The sequence below is a fragment of the Trachemys scripta genome, chromosome 12 (genome assembly GCF_013100865.1).
Source record: "Trachemys scripta elegans isolate TJP31775 chromosome 12, CAS_Tse_1.0, whole genome shotgun sequence".
In the NCBI taxonomy this organism is placed as follows: domain Eukaryota; kingdom Metazoa; phylum Chordata; order Testudines; family Emydidae; genus Trachemys; species Trachemys scripta.
Window position 1 is genome coordinate 30,527,348 of NC_048309.1, and position 16,280 is coordinate 30,543,627.

The window sequence follows — 16,280 nt, forward strand, 5'->3', positions numbered from 1 at the left end:
TAGAACAAGCCCGGCTTTATTAATTAAACGCCCAGCCGCATTGCCACAAAGCAACACAGTCACACGGTCTTTAGCTGCTTTGAAGCCAGGGGTTTGTCTTTCTGATTTCGAAATGTAAGTGCGGGTGGGCATTTTTTTTTCCAGAAGAGCCCAATCTCGTCAACATTAAAAACTTGTTCTGGAAGATAGCCCCTTTCCTCTATGATTTTCTTTAATTGTTCGGGGTAGGCTTTTGCTGCCTCCTCATTGGCAGATGCAGCTTCACCAGTAGTCTGCACATTTTTGAGGTTGAAGCGGTTCCTAAAACTGTTAAGCCAACCTTGGCTGGCTTTGAATTCCTTCTTATCAGAAGGCTGTCCCTCTTCGGCGGGAGGTCTGAACAGCGTATAGATGCTAAGAGCCTTTTCTCACAACATGCTGCCATTGATATGCACACGTTTACGGTTCATGTCTTCCAGACATAAATTTAATGCCTTTTCAGTCTTCACTAAAGTCTTATCATGCACTTGGCTCGTCACCTTAGCAGTTACTGGAGCACTTGATGCCACGGCTTGATGAATTTCTCTCTCTCGAATCTTGATGGCACGGATCCTAGATTCGTTGCGGCCGTATTTACGCGCCACGTTTGCGATGGACATACCATCTCTCAATAAGATCAACACAGCCAGTTTTTCCTCTAGAGTTGGAACAGATCGCTGTTTCTTCGGTTGAGCACCAGATGAAGTAGGTGCCTTGCGTTTAGGGGCCATGTTATACAGTATGAAAAATACGTACTGTATCTTTAAACAGTACAGGCACAGTAGAATCTCACTCAGCGCAGTGAGATGCACACACTATGAGAGCCACAGGGGGACTGAGTACTGTAGTGGGAACAGCAGATTCACTTCTCCCATCTCACACTCACTCTGGGGCAGACGCACTATTTAAACTTTTTTTTTTTTTTTTTTTTTGGCCAACCCTCCAGGGGTATTATAGGGGAGAACCACATCACAGGCCTAAAGACATGCTGTTGCTGTCAAGTCCCCGCAAAAAAATATTTTAGTGGGAACAGCAGATTCGCTTCTCACGCTGGTGGACTCGCCCGCACGTTTTTCCCCCCACCCCGACCACAAAGCTGAAAGATGTTAAACGCACGTAAGATGCGACAGACCTGTATCATCAAATAACTACAACCCATATTCAATGAGGAACCCACCCTGAAAGAAACTTTTCCAGAGCCCCTTTCTGGCTTTCAAACAACCCCCCAATCTCTCCAAGATCATCAACAGAAGTAAACTCCCCACAGACGAGGACACACTAACTCAAAGTGGCACCAGACACTATCAGAACAAGAGATGCAAAACCCGCAGACATATCTCCACTGCTACAATGATCAACACCACCCACCTTTCAAGATTCATGGGTCCTACACATGCCTATCATAACGTATGTTGTACCTCATCCAGTGCACTAAGTGCTCCAGAAACAACTATGTGGGTGAAACCAGAATCACTACACTCTCAAATGAACTCACACAGGAAAATAATAAAAGACAAAAGCACCCAATCACCTATGGGTGAACACTATTCACTAAGCGAATAGGTCTATATCTGACCTATCAGTCCTCATTCTCAAAACTGCACAATAGTTTCAAAAGATGAGTCTGGGAGCTTAAATCCATATCTCTGCTAAATACTAAGAATCATGGTCTTAATATAGACACTGGACTGATGGCTCATTACAATAATCTGTAACCTACTAACCCCCCTTTTTGTCTTAGACTGCAGGGGTGTTAATGGATCACTTCACCTTGCATGATCCCTTAGAACATGTGCTAACTACTTATGCTAAACTATTTGTTCGACCTTGCATTTAACTGTGACACGCTGAGTGCCTTTCCTGGACCTAAAGAAGAGCTCTGTGTAGCTCAAAAACTTGTCTCTTACCAACAGAAGTTGGACCAATAAACCATATCACCTCACTCACCTTGTCTTTCCAATGATGTATTGGAAATTCAAATGAAGTTCTGCCATGTGAGTTTTGCTGATCAATTAAATTTTGAGGTTCTTGCCACTGCTAGAAGACTATCCCAACTGCACACATACATGGTAGAATGCAAAAACATAAGCCCTCAAAAAAAGCTTTGCCGAATTTGTACAAAAACACATTATAGAAGAATGCTGCTAAATTGTATATACAAGTTAAATTATACACCATCTCTTCACAGTTATATATGTGGAACACAACAGAGAGGATGATATTAGGAGAGTGATCCAGAAAAAGTCTTTTATAAAAATATTTAAGCAGACATGCATTTAATGCATTTCAGAGAGATTGTGTCATGCTTCTGATGTTTTAAGCAGAATACCAGAATCTTGCAGCTCTTTTCCATATTTCTACTATTTCTTCACAGTCCGCTTTTCTTCTTTAGTTTCTAGCCCTTGTAATTGCAAAGAACCTTCATAATGTAAAATGAAACCCTTAGCTCACTCATTCAGCCTCCATGAAAAAGCTACAACTAAATAGCTAAGCAGCATCAAATCTATTGAGACACACAGGGAGTCAATTAGTGCATCTATAGCTGTGACTGAGAGAAGAGTTGCTGGTGACGAGGCCATTCTGCTGAACTTTCTTGAATTGCAGTCATGTCACGTAAAAACCCAAAAAGAGTGAAAACTTTTCTTTGTGAGCTGTTGCCAGGTAGGATGTAGCGCCCAGTGTTGTTGTAGAAGGGTCAAACTTGAATATTCCAGGGGAGAAATATCATTCACAGTAGAATCTCAGAGTTACCAACACCTTGGGAATGGAAGTTGTTTGTAACTCAAATGTTTTGTAACTCTGAACAAAACATTATCGTTGCTTTTTCAAAAGTTTATAACTGAACGTTGACTTAATACAGCTTTGAAACTTTACTACACAGAAGAAAAATGCTGCTTTCCCTTTATTTTTTTAGTAGTTTATGTTTAACACAGTATTGTACTTGCCTTTTGGGAGTGTCTCTGCTGCTGCCTGATTGTGTACTTCTGGTTCCAAATGAAATGTGTGGCTGACTGGTCAGTTCGTAACTCTGGTGTTCCTAACTTTGAGGTTCTACTGTATCTTATAGAGGAAAGCCATGGAATTTACACACGGTTTACTAACACACATTGAACTCCCTTCTATCTGGGGAGCTATAGCAATTTCCCCCCCTTATAATCCAGGAAATTCCTGATGATATACTGGTCTTCACAAGATACTGCCAAGGAATAAGGTGCCAGGCCTCTAGCAGACCTAAGATGGTTAGGTGACAAAGCTCTGCACTGCTGCCATCCCACGATAGTGGCCTCTAAAATATTTTTAAAGGAATTAAAGACCACCTCATGAATCCAGAATAAGCCAACACTTGATTATATGGAATATAAAGTGATGATCTGAGTTAACTGCATATAGTCAATGTGTGATCAATGTTAAATACCTTCAATGTGTGAAAGAACACACAAAGTCCACTGAGACCATGGTGCCAAAGACATAACAGCTCAGCACCCAATACACTGGGGGGAAGCCATTTGATAAAGATGAAAACCTTTTAGGACTATGACTGCTAATGGTGTATAAGTGCTACTTCAAAATACATATTTTCATGTTGCTGCCTTGAGATTGTGGAGCATTGGCAGAGTGTGTATTTGTGCACACACCTGGGCTATCTGTGGGCTATAATTGTTTGTGGGTGCACATTAAAAATTGGCCCAGAATGTTCGAAATATGCAGATGCAGAGACAGACTGATTTAAAACACCAAAATATAAGGAGCACTGTCACCATAATGAGTGAGCTCCTCAGCTGAGGTAGGTCAGTACATCTCCACTGAAGTCAATAGAGTAACACCATCTGAGAATCTGCCCCTCGAAGAATACCCTACGCACACTTCTATTTAAGCCTACTCTTGCTAACCACCGCCTAAGAACATGATTCCCAAACAAAACACTGTTTACAGAACATCGCTAAATGTGACCAAAGGAATTTTTTTTAAACTGGGTGTATGTTCTTTTTTTGCTTCATGATGATGAATATGGCAGGTAATGGTGGTTTTTTTCTCCTTCTTATTTTATCTCAGAAATTTTATGGAACGTCAGCTCTGCTCTCCTTTCAGTTTTGCTGAAGAATTTGTTGTGGGTCTCAGAGCTTGTTTACTGTAAGCTCCCACACCTTAATTGAAGGTTTAAGGATGCTGGATCTTTAAGGAAGGCTTCCTTTAGCTAAAAGGTTAGGCACAGAAGTTAAATGGGAGTTAACAGACAAAACCGAGTGAGATGAGATGGGTGAGGGAATATCTTTTATTGATATTACCTCATCCATCTTGCCTCTCTAATACCCTGGGACCGACATGGCTACCACTACACTGCATAAAACAGTTTTACGTAATCTGACTAAAAATCTCTTTCTCCTCTCAGTTACTCAACTTTCATTTCATGACTCTCATCACATCATTTCACTAGTTCTCAAATTATCAATCTCCCAGGCTAGATAGATGAGAGTGAGCAATGAAGGATTGTGGAGCATTGGGGAACTAGCTAGAGCCCTCACTTTTTCCTTTTTGGACACTTGCGAAGGTTGTTTTTAAGCACAGATTTTTGTAAAGAAAGTAAGTGGTTTGTGTGGGTTAATTGGACTTCCCCTAAACACACCTTCAACTTAACTCTTTTCAAACTCACTTTCTGTCAGGGAATTTCCCTGTCTTTTCAATAAGTGCCAAAAGTTTAAGTCGGTTTGTCAATAAGGCCTGACAGAGGAGTCTTGTTCAGACAGATCTCTGCCTCCAAGTCCCCTCTCCATGCCCATCCCAGGTACCCTGTATATCTATGCTCTCTTATCCCCTGAATTTGCTTTCAACCTCCCACAGCCCCCACCCATTCTGAGACCAGGGAGCACAGCTCCATGACACCCCTTTAAGCCCCTACAATTCCAAATCCATATCCCCCCCATCCTAACCCCATTTTCATAAGTCCCTAAGGTGGTTCCATTTACCCGAATCCCCTATATTTTCCCCACCACCAATGCATTTCACCCTGTTCTCCAACCCCTCACTCCACTCTCAATGCCCTCTCACCTCTAGCAACTTAGAGTCAGCCAGAAGTTAGTTTACGTTTACAGGATTTCAAGTTAATTGCATTTCTTTAATGCTGGAAATATACATATGAAAAGTACCCAAGAACAGGTGGTTTAGCTGTGCAAGCCTTCTAGCACAAAACAGCAAGTATTTAATTTAGCTGCAAACTTCCCTCCATTAAACAGGAACAGCACAGATCCTCTCACCTTCTCATCCATCATGTCAGGATGTTCAGTGAGCCAGACACAGAGACACTGAAATGCTGCAACGATCATGGAGTGAAGATCTCTAGAGTGGAGTGGAGCTGGACGGCTGCACTGGTACACAATGTAACTGCATACTGAACTGATAGCTCGCTTTCTATCAGTTGAATCAACAATCACCTTCACCTAAGTAAAGCAAGCAGTGGAGACACTGTCAGCTGAGAATTTCTTCAGGAACTTTTTCAGAGAAGAGAAAACTTGTTTTAGTGCTTCTACATGCTAAGAAATACAAACAGTTGAGCGCCGCTCTCTGATATACAGGAAAGCAAGACAGGTTTAATGTAATGCTGATATGCAATGGAACAACAAAGTTACAGTGAAGAGATTGTGCACGAATCCCACCGCAGTATGTACTGGTTTGCATCTAAAGAATTGAGGACACCAGCTGGTTTACTAGTGGACTTACTGCAAGATGGATTTCTGCTTAGCTTCCTTATTTTGAAACTTACGGGTTGTCACTCTCTCATGCAGGTAATTGGACCTATCCACTTGTCTGGGTTTTGGCATCACTAACATCGGACAACTCTCTTTTGTGTGACTTCTTCACTCCAACAATGGAACTGTCTGCTCTCAGACTTCAGTTAACATCGCATCTTTCTCCCAGGAAAAGAGGAAGTGAAAGGAAAGCAGTCTGTGGAGCAGATCCTTTCAGCAGTAATTACTTTACTTCTTCTGCCAAGCCCCTCTCTGACTAATTAGTGGGAAACTCCCCAAGATATAAATGGGAAGGAACTTATGGCCGGGAAGGAACTTATGGCCTGGTAGGACAACCATGGAGCCAGAGCCCAAGATCTTGGAAGCTAGCGAATAGTACCACAAACTGGGGGGCAAAGGTTGGCTTGATACAGAGTTAAAGATGAACTGTCCTCCTTTCCTCCCAAACTGGATTGCTCTAGCCATACAGTTAACACTGATGCAATCAGCCCACTTGGATTTCCCTGCTCCCTGTAATTTAGTCACACCTTAGAAACGTCTCATGTAACAAGGCAGTCCCCAATGCCTAGAACAGGGAGCTAGAATTCCCGGTCTCAGACAGTACTTTGCCTGCTAGTGTATACATCTACATCATGCCTCTTTAGAAAAGCTGGACGAGCACAAGTCCATGAGGCCGGATGCACTGCATTCGAAGGTGCTAAAGGAGTTGGCGGATGTGATTGCAGAGCCATTGACCATTATCTTTGAAAACTCATGGCAATCAGGGGAGGTCCCAGATGACTGGAAAAAGGCTAATGTAGTGCCCATCTTTAAAAAAGGGAAGGAGGAGGATCCAGGGAACTCCAGGCTAGTCAGCCTCACCTCAGTTCCTGGAAAAATCATGGAGCAGGTCCTCAAGGAATCAATTCTGAAGCACTTAGAGGAGAGGAAAGTGATCAGGAACAGTCAGCATGGATTCACCAAGGGCAAGTCATGTCTGACTAACCTAATTGCCTTCTATGATGAGATAACTGGCTCTGTGGATGAGGGGAAAGCAGTGGACATGTTATTCCTTGACTTTAGCAAAGCTTTTGATACGGTCTCCCACAATATTCTTGCCAGCAAGTTAAAGTAGTATGGGCTGGATGAATGGACTATAAGATGGATAGAAAGCTGGCTAGATCATCGGGCTCAACAGGTAGTAATCAATGCTTCCAGGTCTAGTTGGCAGCTGGCATCAAGTGGAGTGCCCCAAGGGTCAGGCCTGGGGCTGGTTTTGTTCAATATCTTCATTAATGGTCTGGAGGATGGTGTGGATTGCACCCTCAGCATGTTTGCAGATGACACTAAACTGGGAGGAGTGGTAGATCTGCTGAAGGGTAGGGATAGGGTACAGAGGGACCTAGACAAATTAGAGGATTGGGCCAAAAGAAATCTGATGAGGTTCAACAAGGACAAGTGCGGAGTCCTGCACTTAGGAAAGAAGAATCCCATGCACTGCTACAGGCTGGGGACCGAGTGGCTAGGCAACAGTTCTGCAGAAAAGGACCTAGGAGTTACAGTGGATGAGAAGCTGGATATGAATCAACAGTGTGCCCTTGTTGCCAAGAAGGCTAACGGTATTTTGGGCTGTATAAGTAGAGGCATTGCCAGCAGATCAAGGGACGTGATCATTCCCCTCTATTCAGCATTGGTGAGGCCTCAGCTGGAATACTGTGTCCAGTTTTGGGCCCACACTACAAGAAAGATGTGGAAAAATTGGGAAGAGTCCAGCGAGGGGCAACAAAAATGATTAGGAGGCTGGAGCACGTGATTTATGAGGAGAGGCTGAGGGAACCGGGATTATTTAGTCTGCAGAAGAGAAGAATGAGGGGGGATTTGATAGCTGCTTTCAACTACCTGAAAGGGGGTTCCAAAGAGGATGGATCTAGACCAGGGGTAAGCAACCTATGGCATGTGTGCCAAAGGCGGCACGCGAGCTGATTTTCAGTGGCACTCACATTGGCCGGGTCCTGGCCACCGGTCCATGAGGCTCTGCATTTTAATTTAATTTTAAATTAAGCTTCTTAAACATTTTAAAAACCTTATTTACTTTACATACAACAATTGTGTAGTTATATATTATAGACTTCTAGAAAGAGACCTTCTAAAAACGTTAAAATGTATTACTGACACGCAAAACCTTAAATTAGAGTGAATAAATGAAGACTCAGCACACCACTTCTGAAAGGATGCCGACGCCTGATCTAGACTGTTCTCGGTGGTACCAGATGACAGAACAAGGAGTAATGGTCTCAAGTTGCAGTGCGGGAGGTCTAGGTTGGATATTAGTAAAAACTTTTTCACTAGGAAGGTGGTGAAACACTGGAATGGGTTACCTAGGAAGGTGGTGGAATCTCCTTTCTTGGAGGTTTTTAAGATCAGGCTTGACAAAGCCCTGGCTGGGATGATTTAGTTGGGGATTGGTCCTGCTTTGAGCAAGGGGTTGGACTAGATGACCTCTTGAGGTCCCTTCCAACCCTGATATTCTATGATTTTATGCCTCTGTTGGTGGGAACAGAGCTCTGAGCCCAGAGACAGGCAGCCTTTCCTACATCCCAGTGCTGGATATCACACAGTGGGGCTGCCGTTAGAGACCATCACCCCTTCAACCTGCATGTCATTGAAAGTCTGGTGCCTCCCAATTCTCCAGCTGTTCTGAAGGCTGGTCTCAGGCCACATCATATCCAATGATTACAACAGGTTTCAGAGTAGCAGCCGTGTTAGTCTGTATCTGCAAAAAGAACAGGAGTACTTGTGGCACCTTAGAGACTAACAAATTTATTTGAGCATAAGCTTTTGTGGGCTACAGTCCACTTCATCGGAAGCCCACGAAAGCTTATGCTCAAATAAATTTGTTAGTCTCTAAGGTGCCACAAGTACTCCTGTTCTTTTTAACAATTACAACAGACTTCCCAATGGAACTCTGATGGTTATTCCCATGGTGAATTTGGATTCTCACAGGGGCTGGAATTTTTATTTATTTACTGAGTACCAAACAGTCTTAGTGATGTCCAAGACACAAGTTGGGGCAGATCCTAGCCAAAGAGCGTATTGTCATTGATTATGCAAAGACTTCATTGATATTATGTACGTGGGGACATCTGGATGGAGGTCACTAGCTGACTACAGAAGGCGACAGTGGCACCAGAACAGGAAGGAAAATGGCTGCTCTGCGGGGAGGAGACCTCAGGCAGTAGACAGTGCTCCACCCTCACCCACTCCATCAAGGTCAAGAACCAGTATGCTGTACTGGCAACAGGAGGAGATGATCAGACCTCACGGCTGAGGAAGAGAAGGCATCTCCCCAGAGGCTGGGAGGCTCAGGGCCACCACCCCTAAGAGGAGACAGCATAGGGTGGTGGTGGTGATTCCTCCCACTCCCCCTTCGGAAGGGGATGGAGGCATCTATCTACCAACCTGACCTGCCATCCCAGGAAGTTGCTGCCTGCCTAGAGCCTGTATCCAAGACATTACAGAAAGATTGCCAAGGCCCATCTGTCTCTCTACTGCTCTTATTAGTGGGCACTAATAATAATGCCAGATGTAACCGTGAGCAGATCTGTAGCGACTACAGGACTCTTGGAGCCAGGGTGAAGGAGTCACGGGTATAGGTGGTATTCTCATCCATTCTCACAGTTAAGGGTAAGGGCCCAGGCAGGGACAGATGCATTCTGGAGATGAACACATGCCCGCACAGATGGCACTGACAGGAGAGCTTTGGCTTCCTTGACCATTAGAGGAACATAATTTGTTGGGAAATAGGCAACATGGTTTTTGTAAAGGAAAATCATGCCTCACCAATCTACTAGAATTCTTTGAGGGGGTCAACAAGCATGTGGATATAGTATATTTAGATTTTCAGAAAACCTTTGACAAGGTCCCTCACCAAAGTCTCTCAAGCAAAATAAGCAGTCATGGGATAAGAGGGAAGGTTATCTCATGGATTGGTAACTGGTTAAAAGATAGGAAACAAAGGGTAGGAATAAATGGTCAGTTTTCAGAATGAAGAGAGGTAAATAGTAGTGTCCCCCAGGGGTCTGTACTGGGACCAGTCCTATTTAACATATTCATAAACAATCTGGAAAAAGGGGTAAACAGTGAGGTGGCAAAATTTGCAAATGATACAAAACTACTGAAGATACTTAAGTCCCAGGCAGACTGCGAAGAGCTACAAAAGGATCTCACAAAACTGGGTGACTGAGCAACAAAATGGCAGATGAAATTTAATGTTGATAAATGCAAAGTAATGCACATTGGAAAACATAATCCTAACTATACATATACAGTAATGGGGTCTAAATTAGCTGTTACCACTCAAGAAAGAGATCTTGGAGTCATTGTGGATAGTTCTCTGAAATCATCCACTCAATGTGCAGCGGCAGTCAAAAAAGCGAACAGAATGTTGGGAATCACCAAGAAAGGGATAGATAAGATGACAGAAAATATCATATTGCCTCTATATAAATCCATGATACTGTCACACTTTGAATACTGCGTGCAGATGTGGTTGTCCAAAAGATATAAATAAAAAGATATATTAGTATTGAAAAAGGTTCAGATAAGAGCAACAAAAATGATTAGGGGTATAGAACAGCTTCCGTATGAGGAGAGATTAATAAGACTGGGACTTTTCAGCTTGGAAAAGAGGCGCCTAAGGGGATATGATAGCGGTCTATAAAATCATGAGTGGTATAGAGAAAGTAAATAAAGAAGTGTTATTTACTCCTTCTCATAATACAAGAACAAGGGGCCACCAAATGAAATTAATAGGTAGCAGGTTTAAAACAAACACAAGAAAGTATTTTTTCACGCAACACACAGTCAACCTCTGGAACTCCTTGCCAGAGAGTGTTGTGAAGGCCAATACTATAATGGGGTTCAAAAGGGAGCTAGATAGATTCATGGAAGATAGGTCCATCAATGGCTATTAGCCAGGGTGGGCAGGAATGGTGTCCCGTCCTTAGCCTCTGTTTGCCAGAAGCTGGGACTGGGTGACAGGGCATGGATCACTTGATGATAACCTGTCTGTTCATTCCCTTTGGGGCACCTGCCATTGGCCACCGTCAGAGGACTGGATACTGGGCTTGATGGACCTTTGGTCTGACCCAGTATGGCCATTCTTATGACCATGGGATGCTGCTCCAGGACAGGGGACAGCTGGGAAAGACAGGGTCCACCTGCCCAAGAAGGGGAAGAGCATCTTCACACACTGATTAGACAACCTGATGAGGAGGGCTTTAAATTAGGTTCAAAGGGGCAAGTGACAATTGCCCAAAGGTAGGTATAAAAAAAGATGGCTTGACAGACAGCTGGAAGTTTTTTGGGGGTAGGGGAAATGGTAAATTACAATAGGGTCACAAGAGTAATAAAAGGAGAATACAGTGGGAGGAAATCTGCTCAGCATCTGGACTGCTGCAGGGAATGCCAAAATCTAGGCTAGTGGATTGATCTAACTACTCAACTGGGAAGAGGGGAGGAGCAGCAAGCCCATTAGCTTCAGACTGAGGAGCAGAAATACAAATTTCAAAAAGAAAGATACTATTTCCTTATTAAAAATATAATCTGTATGTTTTCAGTTTACAAGAGTGACTGTTTCCAGGGCAGAATAGAAGGGGAAAAGCAGTATGTGGCCTTTACAGTAAGGATTTTTAAATCCTTTAAATGGTAGATTTTCCAAGGCAGTGAACTGCCCTGGAATGGCAGTGGTAGCCTTTTAAACCAAGGTTTCTCATTAAAAACCTGAATGTGTTATACAATTATCTAGTCTGCAAAATCATTCCAAGAATAGCAGCAAGACATGCTTCATATTTCAATCAACAGAACGACTGTTTCTTTTTGTAGGACATCTTGTGGCTTGATATAATCCCTGAATTATTTAAAACCAAAACAAGTGAAACTTCAGCTCTCACCTTTGCCAATCCAGAAAGAAGCTCTAATGCAGCTAGTGAAATACTCATGTCCTGTCTCCACTGTGAGTTGAGTCTTTGTGTTACCAGGTGAATACTGCGAATCAGTAGTCCAGCCGCTGTATCTGTATTAAGAGCTAGGATATAATCCCAATACCACATCCCACAGGGAGGGAAAATAACTAAGCATTAGTAACAATAAGCAAAGCAATCTGTCAGGCACAGGCCAAAGCAGCCACAATAAGCACAGAAAACAAAATTACATACACCTCAGAAGCTAGCAATTTAGTAAATTTCACATGGATTAATGAATTAATTGGTTTATAACTCCAGCATGTTATATATCTAAATCTGACTAGCTTCTACTCTCAAAGCATACTCTCTTTATGCATCTATACATATATTTTACCAGATTTGCCATTTGAATGTAGTTGGAATAATTCATCTGAAAATACATTTTAGGTATCCACTGCATGCTGCATAATACTAGCTACTACATTTAAATTGTGGAGTTGTGGAATGGCTAACAGCAGGTTTACTTTATACAGAAACTTAAACACTATAGCAAAAAGTTTCTGTAAGAGTTCATAGTTTGAGTACTCATAACTTCAACTAATTCAGACATTAATATGATGTACAAATATTATATAGAGTTCTACTTAAAATATATATGCTGAAAATTACTATAGGATTTCATAAAGATTAGCTCCAGGCATTGAGAGAATTAATCCTGGGAGGAAAAAAAAAAAGATGCAACGGCACTTCAATTACTTCCAGACATTTGATTTTCCTGCACCACGGGCTTGAAATTAAATGGTATGTTTTCAGTATCTGCTTTCTTTATAATTTCATACTTTTTAAGACTGGAGTAGGGGGAAAAAAAACAACTGATTTCAGAAATCTGTGGAGCACCACAGAAAAAAATTAGTGGATGCTTAGCACCCACCAGCAGCCAGCTCCCTCCACCCCCGCGCCTCCCGTCTCTCGGCAACCCTGCCAATCAACTCCTCTCCCTCTCTCCCAGTGCCTCCTGCCCATCTCAACGGTATGCAGGAGGCACTTGGGGGAGAGGGAGGAGTGGGAATGGGGTGCACTCAGGGGAAGGGGCTGAACTGGGCAGAAAGAGGCGGGGTGGGGGTGGCGCAGGGGCAGGAAGAGGTGGGGCAGGGGTGGGGGCTTGGGAGAGGGATGGGGTGGGGGCAGAGGTGGGGTCTGGGGCAGAGCGGGGTTTGAGCACTCCGGGGCCCAGAGGAAGCAGGTGCCTGTGTGACTAAGAAAGACAGGACAGGAGAATTATGATGGAAAAAGGGAATCTCCAATAAAGAATACATGTCACACATTTTAAAAACAAACAAACACACAAACAAACATAGGAGTTCTTAGTAAGACATTCTTTGGAACACTAGTAACAGAACTCAAGTATCAGCTATAATTAAAATTTGAAAATAGACCATCCTGATTCTTTTGAACTTTCCTTAGAGGCTCCAGATGAAAATAAAAAACTGCTTTTATGAACTTCCCAAATTATGTTTCTATTTTGAACACTGTATTTTGTTTGTATAGGGTACAAGAACCCAATAAAATGAATGTTAACAGTGCTAAAAAGTCTTTGGCCAAAACATTATGAAAGTCAGTCTTCAGACTATCATAGTCACAGAATTCAGTAACTGATACATAGAAGAAAGGTCACTATGAACCCTACAAACAGATACTTTGCATAAGACATGCCAAGAGCACTTGTCTCAGTGCAAACTCGTACCAATTAAAACATGCATATTAAAAACAAACCCATGTGCTGAAAAAGCAGCATTCAGATATCAAGTAAGCCATTTCCAGACAAACTGAAATCCTGCACAGATACAATTCAACAGCGGATGTGAAACTTAGAGCATACACTGATTTCCCCTGCCATTGAAGTCAATGGAAAAACTCATCTTCAATGGTGTAGGACCTGGCTCCCAGAATCTACATCTTTAGTAGACATAGTACTAAGGTGGTCTGTTCTCAGGTACATCTGGTTAACATTAGTAACAAGACTGACAAATAGATACAAATGGGAATCCAGGCTTTCACTAAACTCAGCTGGATCACTACATACAGATTTAGTACTGGGTGGATTTTATTATAAGGTCAAACAAACTCCAAACTATATCAAACTAAAGCAAAACAAAATTTTAACATATTATATCAAGTGGTCTGAGTAGCTGATGTCCTGTTTTAGAGGACCATAATTCATTTTCAAACCAGAATCCTTTTAACTATGATTTAAGAATGGCAGATCATCAACTTGTGTAAATTGTCACACCTGCACCAAAATCAATGGAGCTATGACAATTTACACTATCTGAGGATCTGCCCCAGTATCAGCTGCAAATCGTAAGAGGCTCAAAAATATACATTACAAAGATAAGCAATTTATTAACTTCTTTCCCATTTTTCATAAGCTTTCGAGCTCACTTTACTATTATAAGAATACTAACAAAATACCTTATAACAGGACTGAAAGCTAATAGATAAATGCAAATAGGAGCAAAATTTAGCAGTTAACGCCAGAGCCAAAGGGCTACCCACAATACCCATCACCTCTGGTTGAAAATATCCATGAAGATTCATATATCTAAAGATCTCAGTAAGTCAAACAACCTGGCAAGGAGTTTTGTAAAATTGGAATATAATGGCAATTTAAAAAAAAAAAAAAAAAAAGCTTAACTCCTTACCATAATCTCTCAGAAGTGCTTGTGCTGGTCTCTCACTATCTGGAGTTGTGGGCTCCGTGCTTCCTCCGCTTGCTGTACTAATGCCACTGTTAGTGCGACGGTGGTTTTTCAAAAGGTTATTTTCTCCACCATTCTGTAGATTGAAATCAGCATGAATGAGGGAGAAGACTGTATAGGTTAGTGTTCTGCATATCTGAAAACATGCTTAGAAGATGTACTTAGAAGAATAAAAAGGCAAAACCTAATGGAATCAGCTTAGATAGCTTGGAAAAGTAGGTATAATACAGTAATATGTTTTTCTAAAAAAGTCCAGCTTTAACACAAAAAACTCACCGTTTCCATCTGACAGCCTATGGCTTCTAAAAGTGCTGAGTCTTGAACAATATTTAACATCGCTCCTGCAACATTAAAACACAAGAAGAGGTGAACTGCTTACAGTTCAAATGTGTGAAAAGCAGTGTATGTGCAGCTAAAACTCTACAAAAATGTGTCCGTGCTCACTTTTATAAAAGATCTGTTTAAGGGTTTATGATAGCCACAAGGATTTGCTTCAGACTCTGAAATTCAACACAGAAAGTGATAAACTAGCTCAGATTTTGCTGTAAATTATTTTAAATTCACTTGGCTTGACAGAGAGGTTCTTTATGCTCCTCCCAACACAGAAAGGCCTTTGTTTTTTAATAAAGCTTTTTTGTTTTTAAATCTTAACTCCTTTTCCATTAAAAACTCCCTGAACTCAACTCTGAAAAAGCTATCCACTCTGCAAGCATAGAAAGTATGGAGATGGGATTTTTTTTTATGCACTGCGCACACTATGAAACCTTTACAAGGACAAGGCATCAGACACCGATTTAAAAGGAGCTGGGCAGGGACCGACTCTGACTATGTGTATGTATAGCACCTAGTTCAATGGGTCCTGATCTTGATGCTATCTTCTAGGTGCTACAACAGTCGTAGTGACAGATAAATATAACTACATGTTCAGAGGGCCAAATGAACTAGCTGTGCGGACGCAGTATCTATGATTTCCCTATCTGTAAAATGGGGATAATACTTACTAAACATTACTGGGACAATTTTAGTTGTCTATCGGAATATTTTCACAGTGAAAAGTGCAACCTAAGTGATTTCTTAAGCAAAAGAACTTAAGGCTGGAACTTTGTCTCTTTCCGCTTGCATAGCAGCACATAACTATTTAAGTCCTACATGATCCCTGATAGTTTGCACAGTATTCTATTGTAGGATATTGAGAACTTAATCCTAGAGTTCAGGATTTTTCTTATAATCCAACATAAAACAAAAAATAAACAAATACATTCAAATAACCTAGTATCATTTGAGTGTTGTTGGGGTCTGTTTCAGTTTGCAAAGCTCCTATTAGTATATTCACAAGCCTCAACTTCAAGGACAGGAAGGTTACTGGTTTATCATATGATGATGAGCTGTCATCATTGCTGAATTTTCCTTCCAGGACAACCTGAAGAAAGAATACATTTCCTTTAATATCAATTAGCATAGACCTGGATTTGATCATCTCAGAGCACTTGCATCGTTATTTGATTAGTTTTACTATTAAGTAATTTAACTAACTCAAAATGAAAGTATTTGACTCTGCAGCATTACCAACATCTGTGATGTACCATATTATTTCCTCTCTAAGTGAAGAGCTGTATACAAGAAAGTCAGTGCTAAATGGAGCAGTTAACTAGACAGCAAAATTGGCCTTGGTATAATTGCAGCATAACAAAGAAAGCAGAATAAGTCAAACTCCATCGGAAGATGGAGGAACCTTGTGGATTTTTAAGATATTCAGACTTTGAATATCCTTAAACTGGCCTGACATCACACTTGAGCACAGTAATTTCTTCCCTCTC

At 41.7% G+C, this 16,280-nt stretch overlaps 1 protein-coding gene across 6 annotated transcripts in view; it reads right to left on the bottom strand.

The window, feature by feature from the left end:
- Nucleotides 1–16,280, bottom strand: part of RALGAPB (Ral GTPase activating protein non-catalytic subunit beta) — a 135,483-nt gene that overhangs the window by 44,960 nt on the left and 74,243 nt on the right. For 4 of the 6 annotated variants that reach the window (XM_034788060.1, XM_034788058.1, XM_034788061.1 and 1 more), the window contains 5 exons: nucleotides 15,733–15,883; nucleotides 14,740–14,804; nucleotides 14,407–14,539; nucleotides 11,693–11,826; nucleotides 5,271–5,453 (listed from right to left, as the gene is read on the bottom strand). In XM_034788060.1, coding sequence (XP_034643951.1) covers nucleotides 5,271–5,453; nucleotides 11,693–11,826; nucleotides 14,407–14,539; nucleotides 14,740–14,804; nucleotides 15,733–15,883 — 666 coding nt within the window. The remainder of the gene's footprint in view (nucleotides 1–5,270; nucleotides 5,454–11,692; nucleotides 11,827–14,406; nucleotides 14,540–14,739; nucleotides 14,805–15,732; nucleotides 15,884–16,280) is intronic. The other 2 variants (XM_034788059.1, XM_034788063.1) reach the window with 1 other exon arrangement.